The sequence below is a fragment of the Gorilla gorilla genome, chromosome 1 (assembly GCF_029281585.2).
Source record: "Gorilla gorilla gorilla isolate KB3781 chromosome 1, NHGRI_mGorGor1-v2.1_pri, whole genome shotgun sequence".
Lineage (NCBI taxonomy): Eukaryota > Metazoa > Chordata > Mammalia > Primates > Hominidae > Gorilla > Gorilla gorilla.
The window spans coordinates 229,497,235-229,515,520 of record NC_073224.2 but is presented as its reverse complement, the minus strand read 5'-3'; the positions used below and the strand labels follow the sequence as shown (position 1 = coordinate 229,515,520).

The following is an 18,286-nucleotide window of genomic DNA, read 5'->3' as shown; positions in this document are numbered from 1 at the left end:
CACACCACCTCACCTGGCTAATTTTTGTATTTTCAGTAGAGACGGGGTTTCACCATGTTGGCCAGGCTGGTCTCGAACTCCTGACCTCAGGCGATCCACCGGTCTCAGCCTCCCAAAGTGCTGGGATTACAGGCGTGAGCCACCGCGCCCGGCCTTCGTGTTTTACATCTATAAAATGGGAATGAGAGCAACTGCTACTTCTCAGGACTGCAGTGAGGTTTACATGAGGCAATGCTGTGCAGGCCCTTTGTGAACACAAACAGCAGGTTTTATTGCTAAGGCCCAGGTTGGGGTGTAAGGAGGAAATCACTGCTCCTCAGATTGTTTTCATGTATATACTCCACAAAAGTGAAAATGTGGCAAAAAGGTAAGTACTCACGGCAGAAAGTCAGACACAGGTCAACACTTACATGTCTTGCTCAACCTGCTGTGTTCTCTGCTGATGGATGAAATCAGCCAGTGCAGGGGGGACGTCCAAGTCCTCAGGACGATCCTGTGGGCGTTCCCGCCTTTCCTTAGAGAGAGCTGGGGATCCCAGCAGTGACAAAAACATCATTAGCACATTCATGTCTTTTCTAATTACACAGGAGTAAACTGGTTCCCTTTGTTTTTTGGCTTTTTTTTTTTTGAGACAGGGTCATGTTCTGTCCCCCAGGCTGAAGTGTGGTGGCACAATCACAGCTCACTGTAGCCTTGACCTCCTGGGCTCAAGTGATCCTCCCACTTCAGCCTCTGGAATAGCTGAACTGGGTTCCCTTTGAACAAAGGAGGGTGGAAGAGAGACCTGTACACCCTTCCTGGTTTTTGCATCAAATAAAGTGAGACTCAAACACAGGCAAAGTATGCACTATTTACCTTGAGGGAGAGGTTTCTGAGCATTGGGTTTGATGAAGATTTTAGGAAGAAATGGTGTGTTGGAATTGTCAATCTTCTCTCGAAACTTGAGCTGAGGTCGGATGATATTTTTTGCATGAAGCAGCCGGAAAGTTTCAGATTTTGCTTTTTTGCCATATTCTGCTGCCTATGATCAATGAATACAAATACTTTATAACACAGCAACTTGATGAATTAGAAAAGTAAATTCCAATTTATGACTTCCGAGGAGACAAGAACATCGCAAAGGCCATTCATTCATTTAAGAATGTATGTGCATGTAGAGGTCTCCAGAAAGAGGAGAAGAGGGTGTAATTAGTTTGTGTATGTTTATGAGAACAAACTAAAGGAGACAGTGGCCAGTTCTCTAATAAATTAGAACAGAAATGCATGTTAGAATGAGCAAAATCCCTATTATGAAGCTGACATCAAGAGCTCTAGTTAATCTGAAAAGCCCTCACCTTACGGTTCCAGCTGGACACTACTGTTTTGGGGACCTGCAAGCCGGCAGGGAGGACAGGCTGTTGATTCTTGTTTACACCTGAGGCTTCATCCAGTAAAATACCCTAAGAGTAGAAGAGGTACTGGTTAAGCATTTTTCGTTTTGAGGTTAAGAGTTAACTACCTAACATTTTATTTATTTAACACGGAGTATCACTCTGTCACCCAGGCTGGAGTGCAGTGGCGTGATCTCAGCTCACTGCAACTTTTTACAGTTCTGAATTGGGCTCACTGCAACCTCTGCCTCCAGGGTTCAACCGATTCTCCTGCCTCAGCCTCCCGAGTAGCTGGGATTATAGGTGTGCACCACCATACCTGGCTAATTTTTTATTTTTAGCAGAGATGGGGTTTCACCCGGTTGGCCACGCTGGTCTCGAACTCCTGACCTCAAGTGATCCGCCCGCCTGAGCCTCCCAAAATGCTGGGATTATAGGCGTGAGCCACCGTGCCCCACCTAATTACCTAACATTTTAAAGAGATTGGTATTCAGAGACATTTGTGTAAGAAAATATACATATATAAGAACAGATCAATGTATGTATCAAAACATCATGTTGTATGTGATAAATATATAGATGGTCCCCAATGTATGACAGTTTGACTTATAAGTTTTTGAGTTTACAATGGTGTGAAAGTGATTTGCATTTAGTAGAATCCATATTTCAAGTACACTTACCACCTGTTTTTCTTTTTTCTTTTTTTTTTTTTTGAGACAGAGTCTTGCTCTGTTGACAGGCTGGAGTGTAATGGCGTGATCTCAGCTAATTGCAACCTGCCTCCCGGGTTCAAGCGATTCTCCTGCCTCAGCCTCCCAAGTAGTTGGGACTACAGGCATGCACCAACACGCCCAGCTAATTTTTGTATTTTCAGTAGAGACAGGGTTTCACCAGGTTGGCCAGGATGGTCTCGATCTCTTGACCTTGTGATCTGCCTGCCTCAGCCCCCCAAAGTGCTAGGATTACAGGTGTAAGCCACTGCGCCTGGCCCTGTTTTTCTTTTTTTTTTTTTTTTTGAGAGGGAGTCTCACTCTGTTGCCCAGGCTGGAGTGCAGTGGTCCAATCTCAGCTTGCTGCAGTCTTCGCCTCTTGGGTTCAAGCAATTCTCATGCCTCAGCCTCCCGAGTATCTGGGACTACAGGCGCACGCCACCACGCCCAGCTAATTTTTGTATTTTTTAGTAGAGATGGGGTTTCACTATGTTGACCAAGCTGGTCTTGAACTCCTGACCTCAAGTGATCCACCTGCCTTGGCCTCCCAAAGTGCTAGGATTACAGGCATGAGCTACTGTGCCCGGCCACAACCTGTTTTTCACTTTCAGAAGTGTATTCAACGCTACTTGAATTACATGACATGAATATTCAACACTGTATTATAAAAATAGGCTTTGTGTAAGATTTTGCTCAACTGTAGACTAATGGAAGTTTTCTGAGCACATTTAAAGCAGGTTCAGTTAAGCTATTTGGTAAGTGAGGTGTATTAAATGCATTTTTGACTTATAATATAGGTTTATTGAGACATAACCAATTGTAAATGATCACCTATACAATTTTTGCCAATAAAAAAAATAAAAATTTTACAAAGTTGATCAATAAAGGTGATTAGTATGTCATGCCAAGTAATTAATGCATTATTTGCTCAAAGGCAGGTAGGACAGTAATTACCCACGCCCAATACTTGATTGACTCTTTAAAGCTCTGAATTGGGCTGAAAATTCTAATATGATTTAACAGTGTAATGTGGCCACTAAAATAACTAAGAAGTCCCTGGACTGCATACATTAAATACAGAAGTACACTATTTAGAATGAGACTGCAGGGAGTCCTCATCTATTTTGCACTTTAAAGCAGACGTGAAATATCAGCTTGGGCACTACTAACAGAGGCACAACCAGGTGACACATAGGATTATGGCAGGACTTGAAATCACAATATACCAGAAACTGCTGAAAGATTTGTAGGCATTTAGACTAGGGAAGAGATGACTTCATGGGACAGGAGGGCATGATTTAAACATTTTCAGGACTGTCAGATGGCTGAAGTCAGATTTGTTTTCCATGATCTCTATGTATTTCTGTGGAAATAATGTTCTGCCATAGAATTAGGCATAAATAGATAGTAAGCAAGACAGAATAATACACATCTCCTTCCAATTCTGTGAGCTGGGGGGTTCAGTAGATTTTGAGTAACAGTACAAATAAACTAAATTTTGATTGGGTGATATAAATGCCTCTTCTTTTGCAACACAAATAGAATTTGCAAATCTTGTCAGGCACAGTGGCTCATGCCTGTAATCCTAGTGACTAAGGAGGCTGAGGTGGGGGGGGGATTGTTTGAGGCCAGGATTGTTTGAGGAGTTCAAGACCAGCCTGGGCAACACAGCAAGACACTGTCTCTATAAAATAAAAAAAAATTTAGCCAGACGTGGTGGTGCACACCTGCAGTCCCAGCTACTTGGGAGGCTGTGGTGGGAGGATCGCTTGAGCCCAGGAGTTCAAGGTTGCAGTGAGCTATGGTTGCACCACTGCACTCCAGCCCGGGTGACAGAGCAAGACTTCAGTATCCAAAAAAATAAAAACAGAATTTGCAGATCTGGAAGATAGATTCAGAATAAGGCACTTTATTTATTTATTAATTTTAAATAAAGACAAGGTCTCACTATGTTGCCCAGGCTGGTTCTGGAACTCCTGAGCTCAAGCAATCCTCTTACCTCGGCCTCCTACAGTGCTAGGATTACAGGAGTGAGCCACTGACCCTGGCCAGAATAAGGCACTTTAACTTTTTTTTCTTTTTTTTGAGATGGCGTTTCACTCTTGATGCCCAGGCTGGAGTGCAATGGTGCAATCTTGGCTCACTGCAACCTCTGCCTCACGAGTTCAAGCGATTCTCCTGCCTCAGCCTCCTGAGTAGCTGGGATTACAAGTGCCCACCACAACACTCAGCTAATTTTTTGTATTTTTAGTAGAGACGGTGTTTTACCACGTCAGCCAGGCTGCTCATGAACCCCTGACCTCAGGTAGGTGGATCCACCCACCTTGGCCTCCCAAAGTGCTGGGATTATAGGCGTGAGCCACCATGCCAGGCCACCTTTTTTTTTTTTTTTTGAGACGGAGTCTCACTCTCATCCAGGCTGGAGTGCAGTGGCATGATCTCGGCTCACTGCAACCTTGGCCTCCCGGGTTCAAGCGATTCTCCTGCCTCAGCCTCCTGAATAGCTGGAATGACAGGTGTGCGCCACCATGGCCTGGCTAGTTTTTATTATTTTAGTAGAGACGGGGTTTCACCATGTTGGCCAGACTGGTCTCGAACTCCTGACCTGAGGTGATCACCCACCTTGGCCTCCCAATGTTCTGGGATTGTAGGCGTGAGCCACCACACCTGGCTGGAATAAGGCACTTTAAAAACAGGCTTTCAGGCTCGGTGAGGTGGCTCACGCCTGTAATCCCAGCACTTTGGGAGGCCAAGACAGGCAGATCACTTGAAGTCAGGAGTTTGAGACCAGCCTGGCTAATATGACGAAACGACGTCTCTACTAAAAATACAAAAATTAGCCAGGAATAGTGGTGGGTGCCTGTAATCCCAGCTACTCCGGAGGCTGAGGCAGGAGAATCGCTTGAACCTGGGAGGTGGAGGTTGCAGTGAACCGACATCGCCCCACTGCACTCCAGCCTGGGCAACCGAGCAAGACTCCGTCTCAAAAAAAAAAAAAAAAAAAGAAGCTTCCATGGGGCAGTAATATTTTTAAGACAACTGTAATTATTTTTTAGAAAAAATATACCAACTATTAGAAGGGAACGTTATTATAAGAAATGTTAAGCTTATTTCCTTTTCATTTTCTAAGGTGCCTGGGTTGCTCTGTCTATCCGTATATTTTAATAATACAAAGCTCTTTGTTAGTTACCATAAGAGTAAGGGAAGGCCGGGTGTGGTGGCTCACGCCTGTAATCCCAGCATTCTGGGAGGCTGAGGCGGGCAGATCACAAGGTCAGGAGATCGAGACCATCCTGGCTAACACGGTGAAACCCCGTCTCTACTAAAAATACAAAAAAATTAGCCAGGTGTGGTGGCGGGCGCCTGTAGTCCCAGCTACTCGGGAGGCTGAGGCAGGAGAGTGTTGTGAACCCGGGAGGCAGAGCTTGCAGTGAGTCGAGATCGCATCACTGCACTCCAGCCTGGGCGACAGAGCGAGACTCCGTCTCAAAAACAAAACAAAACAAAAAAAAGAGTAAGGGAAAATACTCACCACTCTCTCCAGAATTACATCATTGGCATCAACTAGTAAATCAAACTTGTCTTCCAGCTCAGTCACTTTACTTCGATCCTTAATGTTGCTGCGACACCCATGGTACTGCATTACTCTGCTCATGCTAAGGAAAGGAAAACCAAGGTTAGCTTGTAGATTTTTATTTTACTTGTTTACATTCTGTGAGAGAGAATGTTCAAATGATGTGGCTCAGACTGTTCCCAACACATCTTTTTTTTTTTTTTTGAGACAGTCTTGCTCTGTTGCCCAGGCTGGAGTTCAGTAGCATGATCTTGGCTCTCTGCAACCTCAACCTCCCGGGTTCAAGCGATTCTCGCGTCTCAGCCTCCTGAGTAGCTGGGATTATAGGCACATGCCAACAGGTCTGGTTAATTTTTGTATTTTTAGTAAAGACAAGGTTTCGCCATGTTGGCCAGGCTGGTCTCGAACTCCTGACCCGAAGTGATCTGCCTGCCTCCGCCTCCCGGATTCAAGCGATTCTCGTGCCTCAGCCTCCTGAGTAGCTGGGATTATAGGCACACGCCACCAGGTCTGGCTAATTTTTGTATTTTTAGTAAAGATGACGTTTCACCACGTTGGCCAGGCTGGTCTTGAACTCTTGACCTGAAGTGATCCACCTGCCTCGGCCTCCCAAAGTTCTGAGATTACAGGTGTGAGCCATGAGCCCAGCCTTTTTCTTTCTTTCTTTCTTTCTTTCTTTCTTTCTTTTTTTTTTTTTTAAAGAGACAGGGTCTTGCTCTGTTACCCAGGCTGGAATGCAGCAGTACAATCACAGCTCCCTGTAGCCTCGAACTCCTGGGCTCAAGTGATACTCCCACCTCAGCCTCCCAAGTAGCTGCGACTTGGGAGTGGCGCACCACCACTCCCAGCTACTTTAAAAATTTTTTGTAGGGATGGAGTCTCCCTACGTTGCCCAGGCTGGTCTTGAACTCCCGGGCTCAAGCGATCCTTCTGCCTCGGCCTCCCAAAGCACTAGGATTACAGGCATGAGCCGCCATGTCTGGCCCCCAATACTTTTTGATGAAACCAATAAAACTTGCACCCTAGCTGGGCGCAGTGGCTCACACCTGTAATCCTAGCACTTCAGGAGTGGTCACGACTTCGAGACCAGCCCGGCCAACATGGTGAAACCTCATCTCTACTAAAAATACAAAAAATTGGCTAGGCGCAGTGGCTTATACCTGTAATCCCAACACTATGGGAGGCCGAGGTGGGTGGATCACAAGGTCAGGAGTTTGAGACCAGCCTGGCCAACATGGTGAAACCTCCTCTACTAAAAATACAAAAATTAGCTGGGAATGGTCGTACATGCCTGTTATCCCAGCTACTGGGGAGGCTGAGGCACAAGAATCGCTTGATCTTGGGAGGTGGAGGTTGCTGCGAGCCGAGATCACGCCACAGCACTTCAGCCTGGGCGACAGAGCAAGACTCCGTACCACGCCCCCAACAAAAAAAAAAAGCTGGTCGTGGTGGTGTACACCTATAATCCCAGCTACTCGGGAGGCTGAGGCAGGAGAATCACTTGAACCTGGGAGGCGCAGGTTGCAGTGAGCCGAGATTGAGCCAATGCACTCCAGCTTGGGTGATGGAGCGAGACTCCATCTCAAAAAAAATAAAAATAAAAATAAAAATACCTGCTACTCTACAAGTTGCGGGAAAGAATCTTGGATCTGGCCAGGCACGGTGGCTCACGCCTGTAATCCCAGCACTTTGGGAGGCCGAGGCAGGTGGATCATGAGGTCAGGAGATCGAGACCATCCTGGCTAACATGTTGAAACCCTGTCTCTACTAAAAATACAAAAAATTAGCTGGTCGTGTTGACAGGCACCTGTAGTCCCAGCTACTCAGGAGGCTGAGGCAGGAGAATAGCGTGAACCCGGGAGGCGGAGCTTGCAGTGAGCCGAGATCATGCCACCGCACTCCAGCCTGGGCAACAGAGTGAGACTCCGTCTCAAAAAAAAAAAAAGAGAATCTTGGCTCTAAGTGTTCACGTCCCATTTAATTAAAAAAGATTTGTACAAAAGTCAATATATTTTTTCAGTACAAAAGTCAATACATTTTTTAAAGGCTAAACTAAAAATATACCAAGTAATATTTCCCTAATCAAAATCCATTGCTTCAATTTTCACATTTTATAGCTCTTCATACCACAGAAAATGTTTAAGGAAAAATAAATTTCAGGAAAAATTTATCTACTTGTTTTCATTTCTTTTCACTAACACAAGAAAACAAAATACAGTACTTACCACTGAAGCAACCTGTCTCCCTGTGTTTCGCAAAATGCTTGGAAGCCAGGAAAACTTCGGTAAAAATCATACTCATCACCAAACTGTGGTAGGCCCCCAGATGCCTTGGTGACTGCCACCACAGACCCAAGAGCAAACTGTCAAAAACAAGAAAAGATGGCATGTTTACACATGGATCCCCATTCATTTGGTATGTCATTTTTTTGATCTATCGTATACAAGGTATCTACTCTTCATCCATCAAAAAAAGTACTCATTTAGTGCCAAACCCCAATCTAATCTAGGCCCTGAGAATACAATACTGAACAGGAAACCAAGTTTGGAGCTTATATTCTTGGGAGAGTTGAGAGACAGAATACATACGTATATAATCTGATTAATATTCACAAAAACCTGGGGTTGAATCTTGACTCTGCTACGTATTAACTGAGATCTTGGACAAGTGATTGCTTTATTTGGACTTTAGTGTTCCCCTCTGAGAAACAGGAAAAATAAAAAGGGCCTGCACCACAGAGTTTTTGTGAGGACAGAATGAATAAGCTAATAAAAGCACTTAGGACAGTTCTTGGCACATAACTGTTATTATTACGACTCCAGTTCAGATCCAAGAGCTTTCTACAGGAATTTGTTTTTTGTGTTTTCATCTGGATGAGCATCTAAAAACAATACAAGCTTATCCTAGATCCTTGGACGACAAATTTATAACAGCTACTATCTAAAACTGGATTTGTGTTTATTGTTCAGTTAGTGTCAAGTGGTTCTCTATTTTAACTGTTGTGAGGTAACGAAAAAAAACCGTGAAGTGACATAAATGACGGCTGATCATGTGAAGGCCTAATAACGTCATTGTGAGTTTTGTGAATAAACATTTCCCAAGAAAAAAGCAGAGAAAGGAGGTGGGAAATTAAGTCACGGAGGGGAACATGGTAGCTTATGAGCATGACCGCCACACAACCAGGACCACAGTCAGTGGTCCAGGAACTATTGAGAGCCATGTTAATGAATCAATAGCATTAGCTAACAGCAAATTAGATAAGATACAACGTTAGTGGAATTTCTGTAAATTTATAGGGTTAATTTACAAATTATTTTAGTTTCATGGCTTTGTAAGAGCTATGCACACCTTAAGCCTAGTTGTACGTTTGCTCATATTTAAGCTAAGTTATACAAAGATCTTAAGTGAACGCTCTGTATACCTTCCAGGAGTTACTAATAAACGTGCAATGGGGCTTTAACAGGTGACATTTAACTCAGGGTTAAAAATTATGTAGGACTGGACTTCAGAAACAGAGGAAGAGAAGGGCCATACTGGCCGCGGGAGGAGACAACTCCAGGCAAGTGTGGGGAGCGCGAAGCAGCCAAGCCCCTGCGGAGAGCTGGTCGGGTGGCTAGGGCGTGGCGAACGCGACGTCGCAAGGGCTAAGGACGTCTGGGTGGCAAGGAAGCCTTTCCCAGGATGCGAGACGGCTTTCCACATTTGGGCCTCCATGGACTTAAGCTCGCAAGCAGGACGCCCCTCAGTGTCCGTTTCCGAGGCCCCATCCCCGGAGGAGAGTCTGCGCCCAGCGCGGACAGGGGCCCCGCGACCCTCGCTCGGGCTCCACTACGGCGGGCGGGCATTGGCTGCCCAGAGGGCCCGGTCGGCTTTCGGCGGCCGCGGGCGACTCCTGGTACCCCCGAGGCCCCGCGAACTCACCTTCACAAAGCTGTCGGCGTCCGGGAAGCCTGGCAGCACCATCTCTCCGTCGGATTTGGTCGCGCTGGTCGCCGACAGGACCCTGGGCTCCCGGGTACTGGGTGGCGCCATTTTTTCAGCCTGCACGGCTCGTCTCGCGAGAGCTTGTCGGCCGAGGAGACGGGACGCGTGCGCACCACGCATGCGCCAGGTCGAAGCGGCGCTTATAGTGTGGGGAGCCTGCGATTGGGGTGGGGCGCCTGCGATTAGGTTGGGAAGCCTGCGATTAGGCTGGGGCCCCTGCGATTAGGTTGGGAAGCCTGCGATTAGGGTGGCACTTTCGAGCGCTCTGGCGTGAATTTCACGTTCTTTTACCTCATATTGTATCATCCCAACAACCCTGTGATCGAGGGTGCGGCCTGGAGGACCTGACTATCACATATATTTTTGACACGAGGTTTGCCTAATCTGGTTTCGAACTCTTGGGCTCAAGAGATCCTCCCACCTTAGCCTGCGAAGTAGCTGGGACCCCAGGCGAGGGCCACGAGCCCCGCTTATCCTCGTGTTTATTTAAAAAAATTAAAAAAAAAAAACCGGGATTACCGGGCGTGGTGGTGCGCATCTGTAGTCCCAGCTGCTCGGGAGGCTGAGGTGGGATGGTTGCTTGAGCCGAGGAGGTGGAGGCTCCACTGCACTCCAGCCGGGGTGACAGGATGAAACCCTGTCTCAAAAATTTCTTTTTAAGGTTATGTTTTTGAGGCTGGGCGCCGTGACTCACACCTGTAATCCCAGCACTTTAGGAGGCCGAGGCGGGTGGATCACCTGAGGTCGGGAGTTGGAGACCAGCCTGGCCAACATGGTGAAACCCTGTCTATACTAAAAATACAAAAATTAGTCGGGCGTGGTGGCACATGCCTGTAATCCCAGCTACTGGGGAGGCTGAGGCTTGAGCCCGGGAGGTGGAGGTTACAGTGAGCCGAGATCGAACCACTGCATTCCAGCCTCGGCAACAGAGTAAGACCTTGTCACAAACAAACAAAAAAACCCATGTTTTTGGGACAAAGTTTCACTCTTGCTCTCCCAAAGTGCTGGGATTACAGATACGAGTCATCAGCGTGCAGCCTATTTTTATTTTTATTTTTTTTGAGATGGAGTCTCACTCTGTTGCCCAGGCTGGAGTGCAGTGACGCAATCTTGGCTCACTGCAACCTCCCGCCTCCCGGGTTCAACGAATTCTCTTGCCTCAGCCTCCCGAGTAGCTAGGATTACAGACACGCACCACCACGCTCGGCTAATTTTTTTTGTATTTTTAGTAGAAACGGGGTTTCATCATATTGGCCAGGCTGGTCTCGAACTCCTGACCTTGTGATCCTCCCGCCTCGACCTCCCAGAGTGCTGGGATTACAGGCGGAGCCACCGTGCCTGCCCTGTTTATTTTTTTTTTTTTTGAGACAGAGTCTCACTCTGCTGCCCAGGCTGGAGTGCAGTGGTGCAATCTCAGCTCACTGCAACCTCCGCTTCCTGGGTTCAAGTAGCTGGGATTACAGGCATGTGCCACAATGCCTGGCTAATTTTTTTTTTTTTTTGTATTTTCAGTAGAGATGGGGTTTCACCATGTTGGCCAGGCTGGTCTTGAACTCCTGACCTCAAGTGATCCACCTGCTTTGGCCTCCCGAAGTGCTGGGATTACAGGTGTGCGCCACCAGCGCCTGGCTTAATTATTTAGACTGCATCTTACCAACCTGGTCTCGAACTCCTGGGCTGAAGCCGTCCTCCCACCTCACTGGGATTACAGGCAGGAACCACTGTGCCCGGCCCAGCCTCATATTTAAAGTCACCTCCTCCCAAGCTCTGGCTGGTTGTGTTCCCCTCACCCATTTGGTCTTGACTCCTGCAATTAATGACACCTCCCCTGCCCCCCGGATCTATCTTTTCCCTCTCTATTGGTTCATTCCTAACAGCCTACAAGTACACTGACATCTTTCCCAACTAAAAGAGAAAAGGAAAAAACACTGGCTCCCACATCTCCTTCCAACTGCCATCACCTCTCTCTTGCCCTTTACAGGTAAGCTCCTGAAGAAAGCGTCTAGCTCCAACTGTGCTTCCTCCCTCCAGTACCCTCTGAACTCCTCCAAGCAGACGTTGTTTCCTGCAGACATCGCTGGAACCATTCTGGTTAACATAGAGTGGGAACTCAGTACATATTTGTGAAGTGAACTCCTGGAAGAGCTCTTGTGAGGGAGGCACCGAATTATCAGGCAGCTCAAGAGATAGATTCACTCTCCTGAAATTAGAGATGGGATGCCCTTAATACAATTCATTCCACCCATTAAGTCTTCAATAAATGTTCAGCATATCCAGTTAAGAGAATACTTGCTTTTCACTTTTTCCGTGTGTGTGCTTCAGGTACACAGGTACTCTGGCAGGACAAACGCCTAGTTCATTTAGTATTTTTGAGGACCTATTTCACGTGGTTCAACCTAATACCACATGTCAGGCTGTGCTAAATGCTCCTCCATGGATTATCTTGTCTTTCAGACAGCCTCACAAGGTAGGGCTTACCCACACTTTCAGAGGAGACAAGCAGAGAGAATCTACGTAACTTATCCAAGGTCACAAAGGTACTATGAGATGGAGTTGATATTTGAAACTTAGTAAGTTGACACTACAGCCTTGATTCTTTTTTTTTTTTTTTTGAGATGAAGTCTCACTCTATTGCCCAGGCTGGAGTGCAATGGCACGATCTTGGCTCACTGCAACCTCCGCCTCCTGGGTTCAAGTGATTCTCCTGCCTCAGCCTCCTGAGTAGCTGGGATTACAGGCGTGCACCACCACGCCCAGCTAATTTTGCATTTTTAAGTAAGAGATGGGGTTTCACCATGTGGGCAAGGCTAGTCTCAAACTCCTGACCTCGTGATCCACCAGCCTCGGCCTCCCAAAGTGCTGGGATTATAGGCATAAGCCACCATGCCCGGCCTCAGCCTTGATTCTTAAAAAATACAACTGGCTGGGCGCAGTGGCTCACACATGTAATCTTAGCACTTTGGGAGGCTGAGGTGGGAGGATGGCCTGAGCTCACCAGTTTGAGACTAGCCTGGACAACATGGCAAGAATCAGTCTCTACAGAAAATACAAAAATTAGCCGAGTGTGATGGCATGCACCTGTAGTCCCAGCTACTCAGGAGGCTGAGGTGGGAGGATAACTCGTGCCCGGGAGGTGGAGGTTGCAGTAAGCTGAGATTGCACCACTGCCCCCCAGCCTGGGTGATAGTGCCAGACCTTGTCTCCAAAAAAAAAAAAAAAAAAAAAGAAAAAAATACAGTTAACTTGTTAACAACATCTGGTGATTAGGGGCTCCCACCCCTTTGAGCAGTCGAAAATCCACATATAGCTTTTAACTCCCCCAAAACTTAACTAATAGCCTCCTGTTGACCAAAGGCCTTACCAATAACAAACGGTCAACTGACACATATTGTGTGTATGTATTGTATTCTTACAATAAATTAAGAAAATTATAAGGAAAATGTATTTACTATTAATTAAGTGGATCATCATAAAGATCTTCATCCTTGTTTATGTATTTATTTTGAGAGATAGGGTCTCTGTCATCCAGGCTGGAGTGCAGTGGCACAATCATAGCTTACTGTAAGCTTGAACTCCTGGGCTCAAACAATCCTCTGGCCTCAGCATCCAGGGTAGACTGGGCCCATGCCACCATGCCCAACGAATTTTTTTATTTTTTGTAGAGGCAGGGTCTCACTATGTTTCCCAGGCTGGTCTCAAACTCCTAGATTCAAGCAATCCTCTCACCTTAGCTTCTCAAAGTGTTGGAGTTACAGGCATGAGCTGCCATGCCTGGCTGGACTAAACTGTATTTAAAGGCCTCCACTAGCTCCTCCTCTGCCTTTGATAATTTGTCTCAACACACCCAGAAGGCTTTGCTTAGATATAACTTAAAACCTATCAGATTCACCAAAGACCTTAATCCAGACTCTTATATCCTAAAGAATATATCTTTATCACTGATGGCCACCATTTTCCTGCCTTTATCATTCTCACACCTTTATCATTCTCACACCTTTATCGTTCATGAATGGTAACATCACTGTAGTCACTGAGAGTTATTTCATCTGGAGCCAAGAAAGTTATGGTGACCATATTTTCTGGAGCAAATAGGTGATACATGGTTTAGGACTGTAACAGAAAATCCAAGTAGGTATGTGACTTTCTAGCTGTGAGTGTTAGAACTGTTATTAGTATCACCATTGAGATTTAAATTCACCTTTTTTTTGGAAACAGTCTTGCTCTGTCACCCAGGCTGGAGTGCAGTGGTGCAATCTCGGCTCACTGCAACCTTTGCTGCCCGGTTCAAGTGATTCTCCTGCCTTAGCCTCCTGAGTAGCTGGGATTACAGGCACCTGCCACCATGCCCGGCCTTTTTTTTTTTTTTGAAACGGAGTCCTGCTGTTGCCCAGGCTGGAGCATAGTGGTGCAATCTTGTCTCACTGCAACCTCCGCCTCCCAGGTTCAGGCAATTCTCCTGCCTCAGCCTCCCCAGTAGCTGGGATTACAGGTGTATGCCACCACACCTGGCTAACTTTTGTATTTTTAGCAGAGACGGGGTTTGGCCACGTTAGCCAGGCTGCTCTCCAACTCCTGACCTCAGGTGATCCACCTGCCTCAGCCTCCCAAAGTGCTGGGATTACAGGTGTGAGCCACTGCACCTGGCCACCAGTTGCCTTTTAAAAACACCACTCAGGGCTGGGCACAGTGGCTTCTCTGGGAGGCTGAGGGGGGCAGATTGCTTGAGTCCAGGAGTTCAAGACCAGCCTGGGAAAGATGGCAAAACCCCATTGTCTACAAAAAATGTTGCAGGAAGTCAGTAACGCTGAATGGAGGGACTGGCTGAAGCCATGACAGAATAACATAAATTGTGAAGATTTCATGGACATTTATTAGTTCCCCAAATTAATACTTTTATAATTTCTTACGCCTGTCTTTACTGCAATCTCTGAACATAGATTATGAAGATTTCATGGACACTTATCACTTCCCCAATCAATACCCTTGTGATTTCCTATGCCTGTCTTTACTTTAATCTCTGAATCCCATCATCTTCATAAGCTGATGAGGATGTATGTCGCCTCAGGACCCTGTGATGATTGCGTTAACTGCACAAATTGTTGGTAGAGCATGTGTGTTTGAACAATATGAAATCTGGGCACCTTGAGAATAACAGCAATGTTCAGGGAACGAGAGAGATAACCTTAAACTCTGACCGCCGGTGAGCCGGGCACAACAGAGCCATATTTCTCTTCTTTCAAAAGCAAATGGGAGAAATATCGCTAAATTATTTTTCTCAGCAAGGAACATCCCTGAGAAAAAGAATGCATCCCTGAGGGTAGGCCTCTGAAATGGCTGCTTCGGGGGCGGCCGTCTTTTATGGTGAAAGCTGTAGGGATGAAATAAGCCCCAGTCTCCCGTAGCGCTCCCAGGCTTATTAGGACGAGGAAATTCCCACCTAATAAATTTTGGTCAGACTGGTTGTCTGCTCTCAAACCCTGTCTCCTGATAAGATGTTATCAATGACAAAGCGTGCCCGAAACTTCGTTAGCAATATTAATTTTGCCCCGGTCCTGTGATCTTGCCCTGCCTCCATTGCCTTGTGATATTCTATTACCTTGTGAAGCACGTGATCTCTGTGACCCACACCCTATTCGTACACTCCCTCCCCTTTTGAAAATCACTAATAAAAACTTGCTGGTTTTATGGCTCAGGGGGGCATCATGGAACCTGCCAACATGTGATGTCTCCCCTGGACACCCAGCTTTAAAATTTCTCTTTTGTACTCTGTCCCTTTATTTCTCAGACCGGCTGACACTTAGGGAATATAGAAAAGAACCTATGTGAAATATCGAGGGTGAATTTCCCCAATATACAAATACTAGCTGGGGGCGGGGGGGGGGGGGGGGGTACGCACCTGCAGTCCCAGCTAATTGGGAGGCTGAGGCGGGAAGATCACCTGAGCCCAGGGGGCTGAGGCTGCAGTGAGCCATGACTGTGCCACTGCAGTTCAGCCTGGGTGACAGAGCGAGACCCAGTCTCCAACAAAAACAAAAACAAAAAACACCACTCAGATAATACTCCGTTTTAAAACTTCACAGCATCAGGTTCATACTCCTTGCTGCTGAACTGAGGGAGGCCCCGGTCTGGCCCCAGCCCCGTACTACTTTCCTGCCTCCTTTAGTTCCTATTATTTTCCTGTTACTCCCTTTATTCCCCACTGACCACTGAGCCAGATATGCTGAACTATGAGGTGCAGCCATAAGAAAATGCCAGTTTTGTATATTAAAAATGGTCCACGTACCTACGATTTCAAATGGTCCAAGTGATACTTGCCACTGCTATGGATACCTTGCTTTTACAGCAGTGCCTCACACTTCCTTTTCTGCTGAGAATGTCCCCCCTTGGTTCATCTGACAGACTCCCACCCTTCTTTAAGACCCATGCCAAATGTCCCCCTTTCTATGGGGCTTTCCAGGCTCACCTGGTGGAATTCGCGCTCCTACCTGTGGCCCATACATGCCTCTTCTCAGCACTTGGCTGGGGTGAGTTCTGTTCACTTCAGTGGCATGCTGTCTCCACCTGTCTGGCCTGGGAACAGTCTGAGGAAAGGGACCATGTCACGTACACCCTTACGTCCTCTGTCATCCCTACTACAGAGTGTTTACTAAAGGCTGAGTGCTGAAGAGAGTAAATGCTTCCTTTTTGAACTGATCAAAATTATGACTAAAACACCACTCATATACATATGTTTAAAATTATGATGTCATTTATTGGCACAAAAATTATTCCGATACAACATGGTGTCTAGACATGGCTACACTTTATACTTTGTGCATTTAGTTGAGTATTTGTTCTGCTCATAATTCCCAATATGTACCAGACCTTCCCTGTGTTCAGCACCTCCATGACAGTATTTCTGTTTTCTGAGCCCTTGCTCTAAACAGAGTATTTTGACCACTGAAAACATCCCAGAATCCTGCTGCAGAAGGCCAGTGAGGGTGGTCCCACTGCACAGTGATCCCCTCTGTGCATCTGCTCAGCCGAGGCTGCCAGCGATCTGAATAAACCTCCCTACTAGCGGTCAGGTCTTGAATTGAAGCGTGTGAGTCGCAGCATCACTGGGTCTGATGGAAGACAGACCTTTTGTACTCATTTTGGCCTATCTTGCAAACATTTCTGCTGCTGTCCACAGACCAGTGAGGTCTTGGGATAGGTGGCAGGGGTGAGGTCAGCATCTTCTGTGTCTTTACAGTCTAGGATCCTAATCCATGTTCTCCACGACCTGAGGCTTCTTGGCTGTGCTGAGTTTGCTGTACCCATGTTGAGAGGAGCAACTAGGTCATTCTTCCATCAGCAAGTACTTATGATGAGTTCTCTTGTGAGTTAAGTCAAAACCCGTATTTCTAAAGTTATGGATCTTCTGTTCCCCAAAATGAATGGCTTGATTTACGTGGTATTACTATGTTTCACTGTCCTGGGAACCAAATCAAGCCTTGTGTTTCTGACAATATATTCTTCAACAGCAGCTAGAAAGTTGGTTCAAACCAACTTTTAATATACAGTAGTTCTTTTCATTTACATTTCAAAATATTAAACAAAGTCAAGCTTTCTCACCATGGTTTCAGTTTAGTGGAAGCATTTACTAAAGTACAAAAGCCTCAGAAAAAACGTGACGGGCACATCTGGGCCTCCAGTTACCAGAAAGGGCACCTAAGAAGGCAGAAAGAAAAGGAATATTTTAATAATTTGAGCTTCTTCAAAGGTTTACACAGATAACTTGAAAATGAAAAGGCCAAGGTCTGACAACCCTAGGGTATTCCCTGAGCTCTCCCACAGCTAATTGCATGGGACACACTCATCATTTCCAGTCAAGGCTAATGCCCACCGAGGTCCCGCAAGGACACTTCCCCAGCGCCCGCTCTCTCAAGTTTCTGCCTTCAAGCATGCCTTGGGCAATTAATCAAAGCACACCCCAGAGTGGTCCTTGAGGTTAGACTCCCAGATCATAAATCTGTCTTTTTATCTCCTTCTCTCTGTCACTGCTCTAGCTTTTTCTTTCCTTTGCCCTTCCTGTATCTCTGCACTGGACTGACAGCAAAACCCAAAAGGAACCCCTCACAAACAAACAAGCCTTGCCTATTCTCCTGAACCACTTATCTTAATGTAATTTTAATTTTAGTGTTTGCCTTCCAAGTATGCATCCATATTTCTCAGTTTCTTTTTTTATAACAATGGGCACATGCAGTAAATATGAATTTTTAAAGAGATCTGAGCTCTAACTGCCCTTTACAGATACCTCACCAAATCTCTTTTTGCTACTCTGGCTTTGGGGCCTAGGCTTGGGACCTGATTGCTTATTTTAACAAAGTCACTTTGAGAGCCCCACTCACCAGCCAATATAGCACTGGCAGAGGTTTTCATGGGATGTCGCTTGTTTGATGAGCAGCTCAACTTGTGTTGGAACATCCAAAGTGTCATCATGAGAGAAGTCCCGACCTAGCACAGGAGGAACAAAAACATTTCACTCTCTTCCTGGCAATCGATGCACTTCTTGTTCCCTGTGGGCTTAACTGTCTATGCCAACAGCTTATCCTCAGACATGACGATGAAGGATACCATCATAGTTGGATTTGAAAAGTTTGGCCAGGTGCGGTGGCTCACGCCTG

General features: G+C 46.2%; 2 protein-coding genes and 1 long non-coding RNA gene across 6 annotated transcripts in view; 1 reads left to right on the top strand and 2 right to left on the bottom strand.

Moving 5' to 3' along the window:
* The window catches only part of EXOSC10 (exosome component 10), a 33,139-nt gene extending 23,231 nt beyond the window's left edge, over positions 1-9,908 (bottom strand). Inside the window, exons 1-6 of one of the 2 annotated variants that reach the window (XM_019011004.4) lie at positions 9,576-9,908; positions 7,880-8,016; positions 5,613-5,736; positions 1,335-1,439; positions 856-1,021; positions 411-525 (exon numbers count right to left, since the gene is read on the bottom strand). In XM_019011004.4, coding sequence (XP_018866549.3) covers positions 411-525; positions 856-1,021; positions 1,335-1,439; positions 5,613-5,736; positions 7,880-8,016; positions 9,576-9,758 — 830 coding nt within the window. In that variant the 5' untranslated portion in view covers positions 9,759-9,908. The remainder of the gene's footprint in view (positions 1-410; positions 526-855; positions 1,022-1,334; positions 1,440-5,612; positions 5,737-7,879; positions 8,017-9,575) is intronic. The other variant, XM_019010998.4, reaches the window with a different exon arrangement.
* LOC109023496 (uncharacterized) lies at positions 9,777-11,924 on the top strand. Its single transcript, XR_008678894.2, has 2 exons — positions 9,777-10,011; positions 11,620-11,924. It is a non-coding gene; the product is annotated as an uncharacterized lncRNA (long non-coding RNA).
* A 4,440-nt stretch (positions 11,925-16,364) lies between these two features.
* MTOR (mechanistic target of rapamycin kinase) overlaps positions 16,365-18,286 on the bottom strand; it is a 156,145-nt gene continuing 154,223 nt past the window's right edge. For all 3 annotated transcript variants that reach the window (XM_031011230.3, XM_031011235.3, XM_031011231.3), the window contains exons 57-58: positions 18,011-18,116; positions 16,365-17,330 (exon numbers count right to left, since the gene is read on the bottom strand). In XM_031011230.3, the coding sequence (XP_030867090.1) occupies positions 17,315-17,330; positions 18,011-18,116 (122 nt within the window). In that variant the 3' untranslated portion in view covers positions 16,365-17,314. The remainder of the gene's footprint in view (positions 17,331-18,010; positions 18,117-18,286) is intronic.